The 24,103-nt window shown below is 35.9% G+C and overlaps 1 protein-coding gene across 1 annotated transcript in view; it reads left to right on the plus strand.

Moving 5' to 3' along the window:
* The window catches only part of LOC123311362, a 1,278,848-nt gene that overhangs the window by 224,341 nt on the left and 1,030,404 nt on the right, over window positions 1-24,103 (plus strand). Inside the window, exon 7 of the mRNA XM_044895271.1 lies at window positions 17,937-18,073. Within this exon, the coding sequence (XP_044751206.1) occupies window positions 17,937-18,073 (137 nt within the window). The remainder of the gene's footprint in view (window positions 1-17,936; window positions 18,074-24,103) is intronic.

The following is a 24,103-nucleotide window of genomic DNA, read 5'->3' on the forward strand; positions in this document are numbered from 1 at the left end:
CAGATATAACAAAACATCCGCAAAACATCAACAAAGATGCGCATTGGCGACACATGCATTTAATTTATACCACAAAATGAACTTCCGGGATGCAAAGGTGTTAAGAATTTAAAAAAAATTATGAAAAACGATTAATATTAGAAATGATAGAAAAAAGCAAACAAGAAAATACAGTCAACAAAAAAACAGATATAAATAACTTGAGCAATATATATAAATACTTGTTAGAAAGATCCAAAAGAAACTCTATATTTTTCGATGATTCAGTTGGTAGCTGAATGACAAATAAGGATAAAGAAAATTCTAGAAATTAACATGAAAGAAAATCGGAAAAAAATTTTGAAATTGAGTCATTTGATGTTATGTAGATCTATTTTTTTTTCAAATTAAGAATTGTAAATTTTGTTGTTGCTATGACATATTTCAGAGTAATAATTTTGAAATTTAGAAATCCGATGTTTGCAGCTACGCTGAATTCCTATATATAGTCCATTCAAGAATGATTGACATCCCAGTAAGTCTTGAAAATCCAGACACAGCTTAATATCTGATCACAAATAATTTCTGTAGTTTCATTCACAGAACAGAAATATGCAAATATCATCTAGACAAGTCTTTGAAAAAAAGAAATATTTGAATTCAGAGGATATTGATCAGCATACAAAATTGAAACACTTATGTTTCCAATTTGTACGATTAAATTAAGAACATAAATAGCAGTACAAAATCCAAATTATCGTCGGTAGTGCATAGATTCACACATAATAGAACTATAGATCACTGTTTATTCACAATACCAACCTGAATTTCGCAAAACAAAATCTCAACTTATGAGCTATTACCAACTTAAATTCGATTTTCCATAGCCACCCGAGATGTCAATCATTCTTGAATGGACTATATATAACCTCACATTCAGTGAGTTAACAAAATAACAAAAGAACTTATGTGATATTTATATTTATACATATTTGTTGTTTCAAAAGCCCTGAAGAAGAATTTAGTATAAATTCGAAAGCTTGGCAAAGAATAAATAGTTTCCTCACTTAAATTCTCCTTATCAAAATTAGTCGTTAAACCCTTATACATTGAACTTATTCAAATCGGGGAATATTAAAATTCAAACGTTATATATTATTCATACATATATGTCTATATGTCACAAAGACGGAGAATTTAATGTTGTGAAATGTTCTCATTGTAATAAAAAAGTGAAGAATTATGTGAAGTGTGGAAATTGCTATAATAATTTTCACAGATCATGACTTGCACGAGCTAGCAATTTGGAAAATACACCATGCAGACATGAGAGGTTAGAAAGTCCTGAAAATGCAGCAGAATCAGAAGATGTATTTGTTCAAAATAAAATGCTGGAATAACCGAAAAAAACCATATCTTGATGCAAAACAATATACTTTTATCAGAAAAAATTGAATTCCTAGATGATAACAAAAAACATGAAATGAAAACATATTCGCAAGCAACGCAAAAAACTAAATCATCAAATGTAAACAAAACACAACCAGTCACAGAAAGGTTAAATGATAAAAAAAACAAACTACTGCAGAAACATCCAGAGAAGATGAAAGGACATCTGACCTATCTCCTATATTTAATCAAAGATCACAGACACAAGGGCAATGCATAAAGACCTGGTTGGTGGTCTTCATACAATGACAAAGGTAACCTAGAAATTACTTCAAAAAATGTCAACAATCCTTTCTTCTGTGAAGAAGGCATAACAAACCAAATGTTGGTACTGGACCAGTGGAGGACCCAACATTTAAATCTATAAAAGCAAACAAGCAAGAAGAGAAATTATGGCTGTTCATATTCCAAATGAAAGCAAATGTAGATGATAAAGTAATTAAAGACTATATAATAAGAAACGGTAATTTAGAAGAGAATGAAGTAAGTGTAAAACAACGAAACACAAAAAAACAACAAAATTTGACCTATAAATGTGTGTTAGTCAGTGTTTCTGTAAAAATGAAAAAGGATATTTACAAAAATGATTTTTGTCCATGTTCAAAATCGAGGGTGTTATGATTTTGTAATTAAAGAGTAGTGGACTGTATGAAAAGATAATTGAGTTGGAGATGGTATAAAAACATTTATTGAGTATCGTTCACAATCATAAAATGAATATGTCACCTGCATGAAGCTAATACAGAAAAAGCAACTAATATTAACAACATCTATAGACTCAGAGAGACATTATTCACCTAAAAACAAGAGATGGTCCAGAGCAGGAATGAGAGATATCACTTGATGTCAGACTTAGACGTTGAGGAGTTCAATAAATTCAATATCAACACAACGGTTACACAGTGATAGGGCAATCAATTGAAAATTGATTGGGAGATCCTCCTTATTCTATCAGAAAACGCGAAGGTTAGAATACTGAATTTTAAAGAGAAGACGCGAGAGTACAGAGAAATAGACCAGAGGTGAAACTGCAATGTCTAAGTCTGATCATCAACGAGAAATCGATACATTAAATTTGAGTTGATCAATAATGTTAATGTAAGTATGAGCAGAACAAGAGAACAGAATTAATGAATTTGAGAAGCACTAGAATATTAAAAATAATATGAAAAGGGCAATAAATTCTAATTAAATGAGAAGTTAAATAATAATTAATCAAATGAAAAGGACAATCATAATGAATCTGAGAAGAACATAGTATAATTCATATACAGTGAGATGATCTTGAAGAGTGCAAAAATTTATCAATGAATTCAACATTTACAGAGACGAACTGCTTACAAGTAAGCACGATTAGAACGTTCATCAGAAAAACAGAAGAAACAATTGATAAATTAAGAGAAGTCATGAGAGTACTGAGTTAAATAAATATCTAATCGTAGATTTTGAGATGTGCTGAAGGCTGAGAAAACTAACATGTATGTTGAGTCCGATGAATGAATAGAAAAGAACCAATGAGAGTACATATTATAAAGATAAAGAGTAGACCATACCAAATGAGTAGACATGAGTATTCGAGCAGACTTTCCAGGGTGGAGCCTAGGTCGAGGTGTATCGAGCAATATCATTGATCGCTTAACTAAAGTTGAGGTGTTCACATCCTGTTCTGAAGAAAACAGTTACATCCAGGGTCCACCCTGGAGAATATGAGGATTCATTCATCTGAAACTCAACAACAGTAATTAGTCATATGTACATCGAGGTGATCATAAGAGTTGTCTTAAAAATGATTAAACTGATTCTAATAATAAGGAATATTATGAGCAGACAATGAATCAGTAATCATTTTTATTGAGATGGACTTGAGAAGTTTCAATCCTGGTGCTACATACCCATTTTCATGTGAGAAGATCTAGAGAAGTCTGAAAATCTATATAAATTATGAAATATAATAAAATATATAGGTCTGAGACGACAATGGTTCGATTTCACTTGAGTGGACATTTCAATTGAGCAGTGCTAGCAAGGATTCGGAATCTATTTCTAGATTCTGAATCTCTTGCACGTGAACTAATTTCTTTAGAATGAAATTGTCATGAAAATGGTGTAATTTATAATTTTGAGCAGTCTGAGAGTACTTTACCTTATGAGATGAACAATTTAGCACCAGGATTGTGCGAGAAGACTAGAATATTGAGAATTAGAAGAGGTGAACGTAAAAATGAGGTGTTATAAAATCACAATGATAGCAGAGAGAGGTTACTCCTACAGAGCTAACAAAGAGAATCTTAAGAAAAATATGTGTAAATGTGTAGGTTTTTCACTTCTGAAAAACACAGAAAGTGGGGCCGCTGCGTCGTTCAACCAGCGCACCGCCGAATCAGGGTGTTCCTAAATAGAACGTACAAACGAAAAGGGGAGATTCCTTAAGTGAGTTCAAGAAAAAAAGTCCCATAAACATGGGGTCGCAAACGTTTCGTTTTCGAGATACAGAGTGTTGAAGTTTGAATTTTTTTCAAGTTTTTTTTCTCATATATCTATCTACACTTCACATGATATTCAACTGAAATATGGCATAGAGTTCTCACCACGTGACATGGCAATTTCGATAGAAGATCTACAGGGTGATATTTTTTCTGGAACACTGCCCCCTGTTCTTCTGCAGAACTTTTTTTTGGTGAGCAACTGTTAATTTGAAAAAATGTAAAAAGAAGCTTTGTTCGTATACTAAACTTTTCGGTCTCCTGTAGTTTTGTCGTATCTACCAACGATTTCGAGAAAAAACTTGAAAAAAATTCAAACTTCAACACTCTGTATCTCGAAAACGACACGTTTGCGACCCCATGTTTATGGGACTTTTTTTTCTTAAACTCGCCTAAGGAATCTCCCCTTTTCGTTTGTACGTTCAATTTAGGAACACCCTGTATATGCCATTGTTGCGAAGACCATCAAATGAAAGATGAAGACAAGACTCTGCTGACATACAAAACAATGACATGGTTGACAAGACAATACACAACAGACGAAACCAAAACGGTGATGAAAACATATAGTAGGATATTTACACAATCATGATTTTATTATATTACATTCGATGTGCAACATCTGCCGAGTTCGGTTATCGCTCGCAACGTTCGTGAGAAATAATTCGAAAAGTGAAAACTGTGAAAAACCAGCGATTGAAAACCAACAACTATGAGTTCTTCCAGTAGCGGTGAATATACGGAAATGGAAATTGAAGATGATGGGCAATGGAAAAAAGTCCGACATAAAAGAAAACGAAGTAAAAACCCAAACTCTCCAACCCAACAAACCAAAAAAATTGCATTTCCATCTGCGAATAATTCAGATGCGATAAGGTCGTCGTCACCATGTTTTGATTACTCAAAACGCGATAACGGGAATTCCAACATATATGTCCATCCACAAACAACACAAGAAATAAACATGGCAACTGTAAACAACAACAAAGGAAGCGTAATTCAAAAAAACCAACAAATAAAACAATACACCCCAAAAACAATTCATTCAAATTTTTCCATCAAGATGAAAGGTATTCAAAATACAGAATACGATAACCTTTTTTATATCATGGTAAACAACGAAGAAATCAAAGACAGAATTCAGATGTCCGACCTGTGGAACACAAAAAACTCAAAAAACAAAGACGTAATTTTGAAAACCAAAATGGGATACTTGCTCAAATCCAACAACGACAAAGAAAAATTACAAAAAACATTGGAAGAATTACAACAGCAGAAGAAAATACTATCATTCAAAGAAACGAAAGCTCGCGGCCCTAGAAGAGAAAAAACAGATCCACAACATACATATTCTGTTGTAATAGCAGGAATGGAAAAGAATATAAGAGACGAGGACATAAGCAACTTTCTGAAGGAGAATAACATGGATCATAGGTACTGCAAAAGAATAACTTCCAGAAACTTCAATACACCCACGGGATACGTCCGAATAATTACAGGACAAGCCAAAACCTTCGAAGATCTCCTAAACAATGGTTTATTCTATAAAAATAGACACTACGCGGTATTTCCAAGCAATCCTCCAGAACCCACACCGATCCCTTGCAACATCTGCTTTAGATTTGACCACACAACAGAGAAATGTTCCAGCAACCCCCAATGTTCCAAATGCCTTGGCCCACATAAAACATCTATGTCCAGCCTCCTCACATCTTGCGGAGACGAATCCCATCAAGCTTGGTCCCTGAAATGCTCACGACACCCAAAAAGCCAATCGAAGGCATCCCAAATGCAAATATAAAGCCTCTCAACAAGAAATCAAGGAATATCGAAGAATTGAGCAAAAAACAATCAAGAATACACTCCTCCATAACTGTACACGATTTCATAATAAATACCTACGTAAGAAAGCTGAACAAGCCAAAGAATATTAACAGAGAAGAACTGCTCAAAAAGAGATTCATTTCCGAGTATAATATTGATACCACAGTAGTATTTTCTGGAAACAGAATATACATCCTCATGTTTGACATAGAAGACCCTGAAGCCGCATCACCCACAGAACCAGCGAACAACAACCAAAACAACATGCAAAATCAACTCTAATATAAAAGTCCTATACAACAATATAAACAGCTACATGCCTAAGAAATACCTGATAAATAATTACATAGAAAACAACAACAGCCATTGCGCCATGTTTGTTGAAACGAAAATCAGAGACGACCAAGAAATCAAATATAGGGACTGGAATATACTGAAACTCAATGGTGTGAAAGAAATTAACGTACGAGGAGGAAGCCTGGTTAAATGCAATCCATGCTTGAGAATGGGTAAAGCGAACCCTCCAGCCTTGAATAACCCCAAGAACGAAACCATCCACTTTACACTTCCATTCAATAACGAAAAACTTCATATTTTTCTCGTATACATTCACCCAAAGTCCAAAATAGAAGAAACAATACTTACGAAAGCCTCGCAATACAAATATGCTATTGTCATAGGAGATTTCAACATGAACAAGGTTAAAAAAAAACAAATAACGAATTTCATTCAGACCAAACATTTTACAAAGTTGCATACGCCACCCACGTTCTTGATGGAGAATAACCCGGACAGCACACCTGATATAATACTGCATACCTCAAATTTAAGGAACAATATAAAAAAAGTCGACTTGCTGCCAGATTTAGGGTCGAATCACCTAGGAATGCTGATAGAGTTGGATATCACATCTACACCAAGAGAAGAACCCAAACACACCAGTTATAACTTCAAGAAATGCAATATCAGAAGAGTGAATAAGGAGATGAAAGAATTTATGAAGAAAATGGAAGATCGGGAAATTAACATCGAACATATTGAAGCATTCAATGAACACCTTTCCAAATCCATCAGAAATAACACACCTACTATATCGAAAGATTTTTTCCGGCATGAGCTTCCTCCCTATATAATCAAATCAATCAAGAACAAGCGAAAGATATACAGGGAATACTGCAATCTCGGAGATCCCACTTACAAACGAAAACTGAACGAATACAACAAATGCATACAAAAAATGATTGCACAGTACAGAGAACATCAATGGACCACTGCCTGCAACCGAATAAACGAAGCTAAAGGAAGAACCTTCTACCACGAAATAAAAAAACTTTCAGGATATAAGCCACATAATGATATACAAATCTTGGAAGAAAATGGAGTAGAATATGCTGAAGACGAAGAAAAAGCTAATTTATTTGCCAAACATTACGAGAACGCCTTTGCTCACGATAAAAATAGCATATACGATAAAGATCACGAAAATAGAGTAAATAAATGGTATGAAACATATTTCGCTGACATACAAACAGGAACAGAAACTGGAATGAAGATTGACAAAGACAAATATTATTCAACCATACAAAAATCAAAAAACAGTGCCCCAGGTAACGACAACAGAATAATTAAAGAACTGAGTGTGGAAGTGCATGAACATTCAATAAAAATCTTCAAAACCAAATATTCCCCAACATCTGGAAACAAGCATGCATTATCACCATAGCCAAAGCCAATACTGACCATACCAAGACCGAAAACTACAGGCCAATTACTCTTTTACCAGTTCTGGGAAAAATTTATGAAAAACTAATAAAAGAGATAATGATAGATCATCTCGAAACCAAAATACCCAACACTCAATTCGGATTCCAATCGAAAAAGTCAACAATACACCCTCTGACCATCTTAGTATCAAATACTCAGAATGCATTACTAAAAAAATTTAAAACTGCTGCAGTAAGTCTAGACATAAATAAAGCGTTCGACAGTGTCTGGCATAAAGGGCTCCTATACAAACTACACCTGATGAATACACCACGTTTTATATTGAATATTATCAGAAACTTTTTAGAAAACCGAACCCTATTTGTCAAGATCAACAACCACAGATCAACCATATTTACAGCAAAACAAGGCACTCCACAGGGCTCTCCACTGTCACCTCTCCTCTATAACCTATATTGCGCAGACATTTTCACAACAGAACAAGAACAACACCAGAACACTCAGCAATATATCCTACAATATGCAGATGATACCATCCTTATTTCACATGAAAAGAATCTCCCTAAGTGCATTAAGAAATTACAGAATCTCATGGACAAAACAGAAGACTGGTTTCGAAAATGGCGGCTAAGACCCAATCCACGTAAGTCGCAGTTTGTGATATTCAATCATAGGCCCTCAGCAAACTCCCCAACAATTAAAGTATGCAATGAACATAAAACAACCCAACAAACAATTAAATACTTGGGGATATGCATAGACCAGAAACTCAACTTCAACCAGCACACAAAATTGATGAAGAAGAAAGCCATATTTCGAGCAAAGTGCTTCTCCAAGTTAGTAATAAGGAACCAAGGCCTAACCACGAAGAATGCCAGCAAGATATACGCAACAATATGTAGACTAATCTTAGAATACGCACACCCCATTTTTATTAATTGTAGAAAACCAGCTATCAAAAACTTGGAAACTGCAGAGAGAACAGCACTGAGAAAAATAAGCCGAATAAGACACCCATGTAACAAATTGTACAATCCACCCAACCATTTACTGTACTCCATGACGAACATCGAACCTATCTCTGATAGAATCTCCAAGCTGAATAAAAAATTTTTCAACAAACTGCGAGAAATGGAAGACATAATGGACCTCTACCAAATTGACCACCACAACAGATCCAAGAAAAAATTTCCTACAACTTGCCTGTTCCAAAAGATGGAAGAAACTTACAGCACATAACCTAAACATCGTATCACATTACATTACATATTTATATCTTTATAATATTAATTACTTTATTGTTTTTTTATGTAAAATGAATACTATTATTATTATTAATTGTACTGAGCTGAAGGACCGAAGGTCGATGGCTCTTGTCTGATATTCAGTCAATAAAAAACAGTTCTCTCTCTCTCTCTCTCTCTCTATTATATTAATTTTTGTTGTTTTTAGATGTAATGTATACTGAAGAAGGCATACGCCGAAACGTTTATACAAAATAAATGAACAATACAAAAGTAATCCTAACCTAGATACCCAACCTAATGAATGAATGATACATATGAATTCATTTTTACCTAGTTATTTATATATCAACGTGTTTGACTTTATTTGTTGGGTGTCTAGGTTATAGCTGAAAAACGTGAAATAATTTATTCGTACAAACGTTTCGGCGCATCCGCCTTCTTCAGTGTAAAACACATCATAATGGACTTAAAACATCTAAAAATTATGTATATTAATTAAATAAAATAAAAGTTTCATGCAAACATCTCACTTATTGTCATTTTGGTTGATTAGGTGTTGTTGAGCCCGTATTGTCAATTTCATGTCACTGTGTGTTCTTTATGATTGTTATTATTCTTCTTTAATTTTGTGGTCGCTTCAGTAGGGGCATATAAATACGACTGAGATTTTTTTTGTCTAACTTGTCGTTTACTAATGCAGGGGGAAGAAAACATTCTTCAAGATCTTCACGTCACAACGAAACTAGAAGACAGGAACACATGAAAGTTAATGGACAAGATGGCCAAAGCAAAGGCCAGAAGAATATTCTTAATTAAATGCAAACATAATAAATTATGCCCAACATTTTTGAAACTAAAAACGGACCACATTGACTACAGCTGCAGATATCTCACTGAGAAGTATGAGAGACTGAAGAACAATTTTATTTACCGGACAATAAACCTTTTAATTACTGACACAACCAAAACTATAAACAGATTAGAAGAAGAAATCATGAAAATACTCAACGAATTCGAAAATCTCAAAGGAAGGAATCTAAGAGAGACCCTAGAACACAATGTGAACCAAGCAATAAAGTATAAAACTAACCATCACAAATCCATTCATGACAAAAAAATCGAGAAAATAACAAAATCTCAGAAAGATAATAAAGAAGTTAATAAAGACTCAACAAGAATAGTTAACTTAACGCAGATCACATTACCTGAATTCGTGACAAAAACACTCAACTTGGGCCCAAAATATGCCATGGAAATAGATAGACAATATGAAATTCCAACGTTCGATATAATCACCCAAATAGAATGTTCAATTGAAGAATTGCCGAAAGAAGATCAAGACAATATCTGAACAAACATCACACATGCCCTCAATACACACAAAAAACAATTAAAAAGTAGAAAACAGAAAACAAATTGCATTAAATCGAATTTTATAAAAACAAAAACATTCCTGAAAGACAACAATGATCTTCAAGTCATCAAAGCAGACAAGGGCAACAAAATAGTGATAATATCCAAACATGAGTATGATGAAAAAATGCTGCAACTTTTAGATGATACAACAACTTACAAAAATACTAAAAAAGATATGACAGTTACAATGGAAAAAGAAAACAACAGAATAATCAAAGAATGGCTACAGGAGAACTTTATCACAGCACAAGAGGAAAAAACCATGATTACCCACAATAGTAAAATTCCAAAAATTTATGGATTGCCAAAAGTTCACAAGGAAAATATACCACTGAGGCCGATAGTTTCATTCATACAGTCACCATTGTACAAAATATCGAAATTTATCGCTAACACCCTTTCAAAAGCAACAAACACCAACAAATATTACATTAAAAACTCCTTACATCTAAAAAAATCACTAAAAGATATTAAAATACAAAATAACCAGCGCTTGTACTCACTAGATGTAAAGTCACTCTACACCAACATCCCCATTGACTTGGCAATACAGGCAATTGAAAGTAAGTGGGAGATAATATCACAACACACAAAAATACCCAAAGAGAAATTTATCGAAACAATCCAATTCATCATGAACAACAGCTATTTCCAATATAAAAACAACTTCTATAAACAGACTAAAGGAGTGGCCATGGGTAACCCACTATCAAGCCCTATAGCCCAGTTAGTCATGGAATTCATCGAAGAAAAAATCATGAGACAGTATCAAACATCATTCTACTAAAGATATTATTATAAAAGATACAGAGTTGAGTATAAAATACTATAGAACTCTTGAAAAAGAAACATAATGAAAACAGGCAATATTCATCCAATTACAAGGAAAAAAAAAAAGAAAAAACAGAAAAATCCCCAATATGTGCTGAAATATCTTAAATAACACTAGTCCTCCAGATGTCGAATCGATTCTTGAAAACATTAACCGTCGGAGCTCCAACAACATGAGGTGTAAGTTGATTCCAACAAGCGAACACCCGATTGCTCAGGAAATGCTGACGGGCTCTCGTATGGAATCTTTCCCGCGCTAGCTTCATGTCATGTCCTCTGAGATGGTTGGTGTTCAGCACAAAGAGATGCGACAGATCACAGCCGAAAAATCCTTTTAATGCTCTGAACGCCACAATCATGTCCCCACGGATCTTTCGATCCGCGAATGTATCAAGACACATTATATTCAGACGATCTCCGTAGGTAGGTCTTTGTACTCCATATGGCAACCGTGTGACACGCCGCTGCAAAGATTCGAGCATCTGAGCATCTCGCCGAAGCCATGGATGCCAGACCGGGCCAGCAAACTCTAAAATTGGGCGGATGTAAATCTTATAAAGTGCGGCGACGGTATCTGGATGGCAACCCTTGAAACACTGCTGGATCATGTAAAGTCGTTGTTTTGCTTTATTACAAATATGTAAAATGTGTGGACTCCAGGAAAGGTCAGTGTTCACAACGACTCCCAAATCGACTTGGCTCAAACATCCATCTAAGGCACAACCATCAATAAAGTAGGGTCGTCTCGGATTATTGTTGCTCTGATATAAAACACGACACTTGGATATATTCAGAGGGAGCAACCAGTCGGAACACCACCCCACCAGCAAATCCAGATCACTCTGAAGGGTCCGATGACAGTCCGACCTGTTGTACAATTTTATGTCATCTGCGTAAGAAGCGGAGGGGGAGCGCAATAACTGTGGTAGATCGGACACATATAAAATGAACAAGAGGGGACCAAGAACCGATCCCTGCGGTACACCGCTCAGCACTGGCCTCAAAGGGGATGTCATGTTACCAACCCTAACCGAAAAGGTACGATCCGACAAAAATGAACTGATGAATCTGAGTAGAGTTCCTCGAATACCAAAGTGTTCCAATTTATGAAGTAGTCTCCTCTTTGGCACTCGGTCAAATGCTCTTGCAAAATCAAGATACAGAACATCCAACGGAATCCCGTCATCCAACGACTTAGTCCAGTCATTCAGGCATGTCAGAAGATTGGTTATAATTGATCTTCCTGGAACGAATCCATGCTGCTGCGGTGGAATAATGGATCCCTGCAATGCGAACTGAAGAACCTGTCCTGACTATTCTCTCGAGAACCTTCACCACGACAGAGGTGAGACTTATGGGTCTATAGTTTTCAGCCTTAAATTTATCACCCTTCTTGAATATAGGTGTTATCGTCGATTGACGCCATGCTGAAGGTACAGAACCTGAAGACAGCACACGATTCATAATCGAGCTCAGTGGTCCACTAAGGGAAGATGCACACGCTTTGAGCAGAGCTGGCGAAAATCCATCAGGACCTGGTGCAGATGAAACGTCCAATCCAAGAAGAAGTTCCTCCACCATGGAGTCGCTAACTATGATACTCTCCAAGGATTCGGTGTTTCTGGGAACTTTGATAACAGGCAATGGACCATCTGGTTCCACCGTGAAGGAGGAGGAAAAGGAGCTGGCAAAAATCCCAGCCGACTCACACTCATTACTTGCCATGGTACCGTGTTCATCAGCGACTACAGGGATCGAGACTTTGCTGTTTAACTAACGGCCGTTTTCAATAACCTATCCAAGATAAGGGATAGATCGCTATATACAGTTTGTCTGCCTATCTATCCTTGTAGTTATCTATCTATGGTTTGCATTTCACAATTATGGTTTGACGTTATCTATCTCAAGGCAAGGATAGATAGGAATCCATTCAGCTCACACCACAGAACACTAATATAAGACCTCACATAATTAATTCATTTCTAGCGTTTGAGATATTGGGGTGTGTTAGAAAGTGTAAATATTTGAATATTATGTATAGAAGGTTAATCGTGTGTGTATGACTACATACCCGTATGCATCGTTTCATTGAACGAGCTTAATTCCAATGTCTTTTTTTCCCATAGAGATTCTATGCTTAAACGTCGTTCAATGAAAGGTGCATACGGCAATAAATACATCACAATAATTGTTGATCGAGATTCTCAACCACGCAATATTTGAAAATGAATTCCTCAACCGTAAGTACCTTCAAATAAAAGCGCCGTTGTTATCGATATTCATTTTTCATTAATTTCAAGTTCTGAAGGCAATGATTTTTTCAGCCTAAATCAAAACCAATGACTAAAGAAGAGGCCATGCGTTTGGTACAATTTGTAGCAGCTGATGGGGTTATTACCAGCAGAGCTATTAATGCTACTAACAATAAATTGAAAGAGGAGATTTGGAGAAGATTGACCGAATCCTTCAACTCCTCGGTTTCAATTTTCCCACATTGCGCCCTCAAATATGGATTAATTAAATCCAATAATTCACTCACAGCAACTTTGCTCAGTTGAATTCTACATGTGAACTCGTAATCATTCAAAATAATCATGTAATCAACTCGTGCTTTATAAACTTTTTGGGTCTCTTCCGATTCACTTTCTTCATCATCAATCATTTCTAATAATTCCATGTCGCTATCGTCGCTACTCAAATAATCCATTTTTTAAAGTTAATTACAATTCAATTGTTAAGAAAAAAGCACTGAAATGCACCCTGATAACAATTTCCAACGCTTATCTCTACCCCTTACTGCTCGAACTCGACAGATCAAAAAACTGAACTACCGGAGATAATTTTTACAATCGATGGTTTACTTCAAATTTCTTTGAAACGCAGATAGGCGCATATATAATGAAAGTTCCTATCTCTGGTTGTCAATCTGATCTCATTTCAGAGGAAGGGATAGATCGCTGCGGCCAGTAAGAATCGCTATCTGCAGATAGAATATTGAAACGTAAACAAGCACAGAATGACAGATTTGTCTATCCCTAGTATCTATCTATCCACCGTTTTGATGGATAGATAGGTTATTGAAAACGGCCGTTAGATCGCATATATTTGAAAAACTTCGCTCTATTTTCCGGCTTGATCAGATTCTGTTCATAGGTCTTTCTGGCTTATTTAAGTGCGGCTGAGAGGTACTCGGAGAATTTTCTATGGCGCAAAAAGTCCTGTGTCGAACGACTCCTACGGAATCTCTGCCAGAGACTCTTCTTTGTGCGGATGTCATTATACAAACTACTAGTGATCCATGGCTTAGTAGGACTCTGTTTAACTATTCTTACTCGGGTGTTAGCTTGAAGAATCTGCGTCAGTGTCTCAGAAAATCGATTCCAGGCTACCTCAACATCAGGTACATCGAGCAACGAGTTCCAGTTGATAGCAGAAAGCGAAGCATTCATCCCCTCGTAATCGACCGATTTTATCACCTTGCTCACAGTTCTTGGGCGCTTGGACGATAGTACCTGAATGCTTGTGTTCAACACCACATGATCTGACCTTCCCAGCGGGGGAAGATACTCAATATCAGAGATAAGATTCACGTCATTGGTGAGGAGGAGATCCGGTGTCGTTGGCTGCTGATTTATTCTGAACCGAGTGGGCTGATCCACGACCTGAGTCAGACTGGACCTCTGTAACATCTCAGCAAAAGGAAAGGAAGGGGAACCATTTGATGGGAGCTGACTCATAGGCCAGACACGAATATCTCCAAAGTTAAAATCGCCAACTATCAGCAAGTTCTTTCTTGAATTTGATAGATGTTCTAAATGATTAAATAGATCTTGGTCGTGAGCACAACTTCTAGGACGATATATACAGTCCAAAGACAGCTCCAACTCATCCGACCTCACATCGAAAAACAGGTTATCGATACCAGGGGTAGGTATTGAGTAATGAGAAATACAGTACGAATTAACTACATCATCACGAACATAAACACAAACACCAGCATGGCCAGGAGTTGTTACACTGTCGCAGCGATACATTGTATAACCCGTTAACGCAAACTGCTGGTCAGATATTCTGGGTTGAAGCCAGGTCTCAGCAAGAAAAACAAAGACAGGTTCACGATCACAAACAAGGAGAGATAAATCATCGAATTTGGAATTCAGTGAGGCAAGATTCGTATAAATAAGTGGCCAGATTATCATGTTAGATTTCAGTTTTTTGCGGTCGGTATCTCAACTATTCTAGGAATTCCTTTTTTGTATTTTATAGTTAGGTCGGCTTCACCAGAGGCTCGTCTTGCTTCAAGTTCCCTACGAAGATCCTGCAGCTGCTTAACCTGAAGCGGCGTCTTATCATCATCTATAGAAACCTTTCTATAGTTATCAAAGCTGGTAAGAATCCGTTTATGACGCAGAATATAAGTAGGTACAGCCGAGTTCGAAAACTCTACCTTGATCGGTCTGTGAGCACCCTGTCGCAACCTTCCAAGTCTTCTGGTCGCTATGACATCTCCAGCTGAACAGTCCTTTATTTTTGAAATAATATCAAGAACTGTAGCCTTATCAGCCGCAAGATCCGTAGACTCAGGAACATTTCGAACAATGAGATTATTAGCTCGCCTTACACGTTCCAATAACTCAGTTGAGTTGACTAACGATGAGGACTCGGAGCAACCGGCTTCAGTTACCCCTTTTCTTGTTGGAATCACCTGATCCTGGATGGCAAGCATGAAGCCCTCTGTTTCAGGAAACAACCTTCCGGAAGTCAACCAGTAGTTCGACGCAGATATGTCGACGTAATCATGGTTGACCTCGTTCTGGTGCCTTCCATGCAAAGGTTTGCCAATCAGTTTCTGCATTTTAGTTTCTGCAGAGTGTTCGACGGTTTTCAAGTGATCCTGTTGTAGTTTTAAGGGTGTAGAACTATCAGCAACACAAACTACTCGATGGAGTTCTGACGAAGCATCCTTGCTCAGGAAATATTTTCGAAGTCCTTCAATTTCCTGGGACATACGGTTGGACAAATCAACAATTCCTCTACCCCCAAAATGTCGTGGCAGCTCTGTCCGTTCTATTGAGCTTTTGGGGTGATGTTTATTGTGTTTAGTCAGCATCGTCCTTATTTTTCTCTGTAAGGCTGCTAAATCGGTGGTCGTCCAAGAGATGATACCGAATGAATAGCTCAGCGCCGAGCAAGCGTAGGTGTTAATCGCTTTTATGAGATTCTTGCTGTTAAGACCAGTTCTCATTATCCTTCTGAATCTTCGGGTGAACTCCTCCGTTAATTCTTTCTTCATCTGGGTCTGATTGATTTTTCTTGCCTGTTTTATGCCTAGATACTTGTATGTGTCTCCTTCCTTCAATGCTTCAATTTCTGCACCTTCCTTGAGTTGGAATGTACCATCTTCTATTTTCCCTCTCGTTATGTTCAGCAGTCGACATTTCTCTAATCCAAACTTCATTTTGATGTCTTCCGAAAATCCTTCCACCATTTTCAGCATCTGTTGCATTTGTTTTTTGGTAGATCCATGTAAAGTAGATGATTCAGTTTCATCATAATTCTACTGCCGCTCTTGATGGAAAATCCGTAGTCCGTAGAATTCAATCTATGAGACAAGGTATTCAGGGATATGCAGATCCACAGTGGGCTCAGCGAGTCTCCTTGGAAAATTCCGCGTCTTATTGGAATAGGTCCTGTTGTAATGGAGCAATCTGCTGCTTTCATTTGAAGACTAGTACGCCAGGTTGACATGGCGTTTTTCAGGAATTTAACAATATTGGGATCCACCTTGTAAATCTTCAAGATCGTCAAGAGCCATTCGTGGGGTATAGAATCGAATGCTTTTTTGTAGTCTATGTACGCAGCGTAAAGATTCCTCCGCTTGGAGAACGCTTGATTGCAGATAACTGAATCAATTATTAGCTGTTCTTTGCACCCTCGGCTGTCTTTGGTGCATCCTTTCTGTTGCATGGCGATTATTAATAATAATAATCGCCATGCATAATAATAATATTATTATCAATCAAAATTCGTGAAAGAAATTTTGAATTTTTATCTGAAAACGTAAAACTTTTAAAAAATAGTCCCTGCTAACTAAAATTAGTCTCATAAGTAATATTGGTACTAGATTAGCTTTGGCTCGTGTACTGGAGTAACATTGAAGTATATTAAAATTTTTGATATTTTTGTAATTGAGAGTTAGTGAGGCTTAGTGAAATTCAAGATGATATATGAAATGAACTGATTGCTGGACATCAGAAATAATTTCATCAAACCTGGGATCGCTGCTTTTTCTATCTGGAGGGAGTGGAAATAGCCGTGTCGACGCACACGAAAGTGATTTGCTTCTGCAGAAATTTAAGAATTCGTCTGATGAAGGAGTCTGATATAGATTACGAAACGTTTCCAAGTTTCAAAAATTAGTTCCATTTTTCGTTCATTTTCTTTCTACAATTTTTTCCATTTAATTCACTCCTGAAAATTGATGCAATAACCTATGCAGGAGCGAATCGATTATTTTAATTTTATAAATGATTGTGTTTCAGACACTGGGAGTGAAAACCCTTTCAATACAAATTATTGTATTGTAGTAACAGATACAGATCAGTTTGACTATTCAAATTTGATTCTAATTCTTTCATTTTTTGTTCCCTGTGTTTCGAAACCAGATTCACCAAGAACCAGCAACCAGTTTCTGCAGGAAAATTGAAATGGAAAATTAACAGCATAATATCATTTTTCTGACATTTTTACGAAAATATCCGGCTGTATAATGGAACAGTGAATGAATTTCTCTCCGAAAAAACTGCAAACATTACAACATTCGCATACCATAGAACCTTACCATCAACTTCTTTTGCACGCTCTAATTCGAAAAAAAATGTCATTTTTCAAGTGAGTCTAATGGAATGATCAGGGACTGGACACATATTTACTTCAGGAAAAAATGTGCATAATATTTATATGAAAGATCTCATTTCTTCAGCAGGTTCAAAGGGAGCGCACAAGGAAGGAAGTCAAAATAAGCAAATGAGGCAACAGTCTCAAGAGACAAGTACTATGACATCCAATACGGCCACTAGTCCAAAGGCTGCTACCGCATCTGTAGGCACTCAAAACAACGTAAGTTCTGAGGTAAAAAAGTTGATTTTTTTGTTCACTTGTGACTGGTATTTGAAACAAATCTCATTTTCATAATCTCCATCTTCTCAGAATTGACGTGTTGTAGTCCTTTGGATTGAATAATTATTTTCAGCTAGCTTATTGCCGCTAGAATATAAACCCTATGTTATTTTCACATAACCCAGTACCATAGTCTTTTCTGGTTCGGAATATAACGTGCGTTCAAAAAAATTCGTCAAGTAGGCTATGGAATTTTGAACGTCGATATTTCGTGTCTAAACGTAATTCTTAGCTCGTGCTATACTATTTTCCAGGTGAACTGTCATTTTAGCATTTTGGGTTGTTGTTGAATTAAAATTATCAGCAAATTATAAAGATGGATTTTACGGACGTGTGTTAGGCTTTTACTATTGAATCCTACTTCAAAATTGGGAAGAAAATCGAAGAAGAATGGAAATATTCTGTTCCGGCGACTTCATAGAAGCCTATGTTGCAGTAGATTATTATATTATATTAATATTATATTAAGTATGAATTTTTCCGACGTACTGTTTTGCAATATGTTGAAAAAACAGGTATGTTCAAACAAAAAAGGAAGTAGTCGACCAAAGGAGAAAACTCCAGAGTTTAGCAATAATGAAAACATGATGACAGAAGCTCGACAAACCTCTGTTCAGGTTTTATCTCGAGTGGCTGGAGTATTCGTTGGCATATGCCACCCGATTTTAAAAAGAAGATATCCATTTGTTTCCATTAAGATTCACATGTTATCAGGAAACTGAAAAAGTTGTGATTACCTAACCTTGTAGCATCCAAGAAAAATTGGAGTTCAGTATGCATCAGTCAAAGGCAAAATGTGAACCTACTTTCTTTTGTGGAACTTTAATAACAAAACGTTATGAAGGAGAAAGCATCATGCCTTTTTATAGCTGAATTGAATTTTAATGAATTGTCCAATAGCTATTTTCATGTAATTCAGTTCTTTCAGTTTTGTCATGGATTCTCAGTAATGACTGAATCAATTCCATATTTATAGAGAATTAATAAACATATTATTGAGATTCTTACTGTGATTTATTCATAAGACTAAAGTAGCTAGAACCTTCTTACAAAAAAAAACATAATACCACGATCAATTCAAGATTCATATCTCTCACGTATGAAAATAGTGGACGGTTAAAATTTTTACGAAGAATTTTTCTAACCGCCTCAGATTGTTTGGATTCTTGTCATCTTACTCAATGAAAGAAATGCTTTTCGAATGTTGGGTGAAATTCACAGGTAACTGATTCTAAAAAGTGCCTTTCCGTACAAAATTACGATATATAGGTTAATGTCATTTTGGGAAGATGAAGTAATTCAAGGAAAGATATACGTTCAGCCACCGAACATCAGCCTTCAAAATTTCATAGCCTACTTGACGACGAATTTTTTTGAACGCACGTTATAATATACGTCTTGTCTCCAATTATTCTTCCAACCACTCAAACTTACAAACTAGTTCGATCAAGTTGACAGGTCATTTTGATTGATAATATGATAATGAACTTTATACTTCTATCTTGTCAGGTCATGAGAGATTTTAAAGGTAACTTTAATTCCGGATATTCAAAAAGATACCTACTCGGAGAATGGGGAAATTTTGACAATTTCCATGACCACTTCATATTTACTTATACTAAAACTAGAACAGCCGTTTTCGTTTGTGAAGGTGTTTGAAGAGGGTGCGGTAACAGTATTCAGATTATCTATCAGTTGAAAAGTTTTCGAGATATATTCTGAATATCTGGAATCAAAGTGATCTTCAAAGTCTCTCATATTTGTAATAATAATGAAATCTACAAAGTTGTCACAATATTAATATCTGAAAAATAAACCTGAAAGACCTACTAAAGGCGAAGCCTGTGTGTAGACACTTAATAACCTGACACAATATACAATAGAAGCATGAAGTTCAATATCATATTATCAATGAAAATGACCTGCCAACTTGACCGAGCTATCTTTTGAGTTTTTTTTTATTGGAAGAAAAATTATATTCTATATTCTGCGTCAGAAAGAAAAATGGACATGGAATATGTAAAAAATAATATAGGGTTTTCATTTGAGTAAATGAAAGTTACCACTTCTTCAACTGTGCCACTTAAGTCTACATAACTTACACTTCGAAAGTGATAACTGGTGTGTGTCGACGTAAACTTTCTGGCTTCGGAGTGATTTTGTTTATTTCGCGATTTATTGGCTTGAGATTTCTCACGTTTTTGGTTGTGCTGGGACCTGAGTAATTTTTTAGGCTGGTTTGTATCTTAGAACATAGATATATAGAATGGACATTCAGTGCTACGAATGAATTGTTTGTGGTACACACATTCGATGTTTCTCTGTCTAGCGCGACAGACAAGGCGGGATGAAACAGTTAGAATGTTAAGAGTTAGAATGAAGAAAGAGCGTGAGCAAAAACAATGCAAAACTAGTTTATGTACGAGCGGAGGGTAGTAACATGGGCAAAACAGGTTATCCCATGCGAAGCTGGTGTTATGAATGACTGCAATTGCCCTTTAAAGCTATCATCGTACACTCCTTCACTCTTAGAATTCCAGGAGATATGCAGGCCGTTTCAAGATAATGCATGGTCTCGAGGAACCCGGGCGGTACAGTGGAGGGATGACAGGGAAATATAAACGCGCCATTAGAAGCTGGCGCGCACACCTACGCATACTTGTTTTATACTTGTTTGTCTGGATGAGGGCTCAATCGTTAAATAAAAATAAGAGGCACTGAGTTACATCAATTTTATTCATCGGTTAGTAATCTCCTTCTACATGCTAAATTTCTACGTGATGCTTTCTGTCTTCGTTACTTGTCACCGGACACCGTTGACACATATACCTTACTCTAACTTAAAATGGCCTCAGCCTAACATATACTATATATATGAAACATCCTTCCTTTTTAAGGATTAAACCTATCTGGTTTTTTAATAATTCGGCCATATCTAGATTTAGTCATTAAGTTTGATCCATTACAAATTTCAATGTCATGATTATTTTCAAGTGATTCTGAAACAGTTTGATCCAAAGCAGATCTTTGAAAAGTTTGATTTATATTTTGATCATAGTTATTTTCATATTCATTTTCTGATGGCTTTAGGTCAACTCTGTTTCTCCTCACTACATTACCAGCACTATCTATTACATTATAAGATCGTGGGTTTTCATCCTGATTCAAAATTCTGGCCGATTCCCAAGTTTTCCTAACATGATTGTACATAGAAATATTCTGGTCTCTGTCTAATGGCTCTAAATCTTTAGCATTTTTATCATAATATTGTTTAGTTTGATATCGTTTTGCCTTGAGTTTATTAACTACATTTTTACAAATCTGCGGTTGCAGCAATTTAGTTGAAGTAGGAACCTTAGTCTTGCATACTCTAGAATTCAATAATTGAGATGGAGTGTAGTCCATGTGCTTGAGGGGTGAGTTTCTATAATTCATCAAAGCTGAATACACATCATTTCCTTCCTCTAAAGATTTTTTTAGCATACTTTTTGCAATCCCAACTGATCTCTCAGCCAATCCATTTGATCTTGGATAATTTGGACTTCTGAATGCGAGAGTAAAGTTCCATTGTTTAGAAAAATCAATGCATTTCTTACTGTTAAACGGTACATTATCTGCTATTACAATATCTGGAGTGCCAAAACGTGCAAATACTTCTTTCATTTTTGTTATAACTGATTCAGCACTCTTGTCTCTTAAGAATAAAAGTTCCAACCAATTAGAGTATGAGTCATACATAGTTAAATAAGACTTATCACCATAAGTAAAAATATCTGTACCAATTATTTCCCACGGTCGAGTAGTTAAGGGCCATTGTTTAAGTGATTCTTTACATTGTTTTCTTGAATATTTTTCACAAATTTTGCAGCATTTAATGAACGATTCTATATCAGCTGCTTGACCTGGCCAATAGAAAATTAATCTAGCCCTAGCTTTGATTTTCTCTATGCCTAAGTGACCCTCATGAATAATTTTTAGCATTTTGTTTCTCATTACTAGTGGCACAATGAGTTTATGTTCTAAAAACAACAAACCATCACTATATAAAATTTTTTCTCTGAGTTTATAATAATTTTTTAGAACTTCAGGAACTTTATGCCTTCTAGCCGGCCAACTTCCATTTATAAATTCAATGACCAGGCTGAGTTGTGGATCCCTTGAAGTTTCAATTCTAAATTCTGCTTTGCGTTCTTCTGACATGGGTATAGATCTATCAATTGAATGAACTACATAGTCTATTCCACAGTCAGTACTTTCATTTTGTTCCTCAAAAAACGCTCTTGACAAAGTGTCAGAAATGTACATTTTTTTACCCGGCTTGTATTGTACATTTAAGTCATAATTCAAAAGTTTTAAGCGCATTCTTGGCGACAGTGCTTGAAGTTCTTTAGTGAAAATTCGTTCCAACGGTTTATGATCACTGAATACTCTTATTTTTAAGCCATACACAAACAAATGGAATTTCTTTACTCCAAACAGTATCGCCAACATTTCCTTCTCAATTTGTGCGTAATTTTGTTCTGTAATTGTTAGACTGCGTGATGCAAAAGCAACAACACGACCTTCTTGCAATAGGCAAGCACCTAGGCCATCTTTTGATGCGTCAACTTCTAATGTGACCTCTTTTTCCGGATTAAAAAATTGAAGTACAGGAGGATTAGTAAGCAATGACTTTAACTGTTTCATGGCGGAATCATGATTTGAGTTCCAGTGCCACTGAACATCTTCTCGAGTCAAGTTCTTTAATGGCGCTGTGATCGCTGATAAATTTGGAATGAATTTACCCACAAATTTCACCATTCCTAAAAATCTCATTAACTGTTTTTTATCTACAGGATTTTTTATGTTCAATATTGACTTGATATAAATGTTATTCATACGTATTCCATCCCGCGAAAAGACTTGTCCTAAAAACCTAACAGATTGTTGTTTAAATTGTATTTTAGCTTTATTAAATTTAACATTATATTTAACAGCTCTACTCAGTACTATTCTCAAATTCCGATCATGCTCTTCTTCGGTTTCTCCCGTTACTATCAAGTCATCAAAATAAAGACCAACGCCGTTTATGTCTCCAAATAATTCGTAATTCTTTTTTTGAAATACTTCCGGAGCGGATGATATGCCAAAGGGCATCCTCAAAAACTGATATCTCCCAAAAGGAGTACCAAAACTACATAAATCAGCACTGTCTGAATCCAACTCAATTTGCCAATAGCCATCACGCATATCAAGAACTGTAAAATATTTTTTTCCCGATAATTTTGATGATATTTCCTCAACTGAAGGAATCAAAAAATGTTCCCTTTTGATCGCTTCATTAAGATGCTTAGGATCTAAACATAATCTAATATCACCATTACTTTTTTCAACAATAACCAGTGGACTCAGCCAATCTGTCGGCTTATCAAATTTTTTAATTATACCTTTATTTTCAAGTTCAGTGAGTTTTTCCTTTAACTTATTGTTCAGTATTTGTGGAATTCTTCTTATTGGCACAACTTTAGGTATAGCATTTGACTTTAATGAAATGTGATGACGAGAGGGAAACCTACCCAATCCTTCAAAGACTTGGGGAAATTCCCCCACCGCATCTTCTACACTTTTGATCACTTTCTTTTGTGCCCCTTCAAATCTAACCTGATCAACTCGTTTAACTAAATTGAAGCGAATACAGTCCTGCAATCCTAGAAGAGGAACTTGATTTTTTGCTTCTACTATTACAAATAAAACTTTTTTCATTACATTCCCTATCTTACAAGTGAGTTCAACCTCACCAACTGTTTCTAATTTAAAGTTTGAACTGCCATAAGAAATCAATGATATGCTAGACCTGTCCAATTCTCTTATCGAGTCAATTGATTTCAGAATATTGTATGGAATTATTGATACTTCAGCGCCTGTGTCTAACTTAAAATCTATACAACTATTATTGATAATTACTGCCTTGGTCCAGCTTCTTTCTTGTCT

This window comes from Coccinella septempunctata, chromosome 4 (genome assembly GCF_907165205.1).
Source record: "Coccinella septempunctata chromosome 4, icCocSept1.1, whole genome shotgun sequence".
NCBI classification, from domain to species: Eukaryota; Metazoa; Arthropoda; class Insecta; order Coleoptera; family Coccinellidae; genus Coccinella; species Coccinella septempunctata.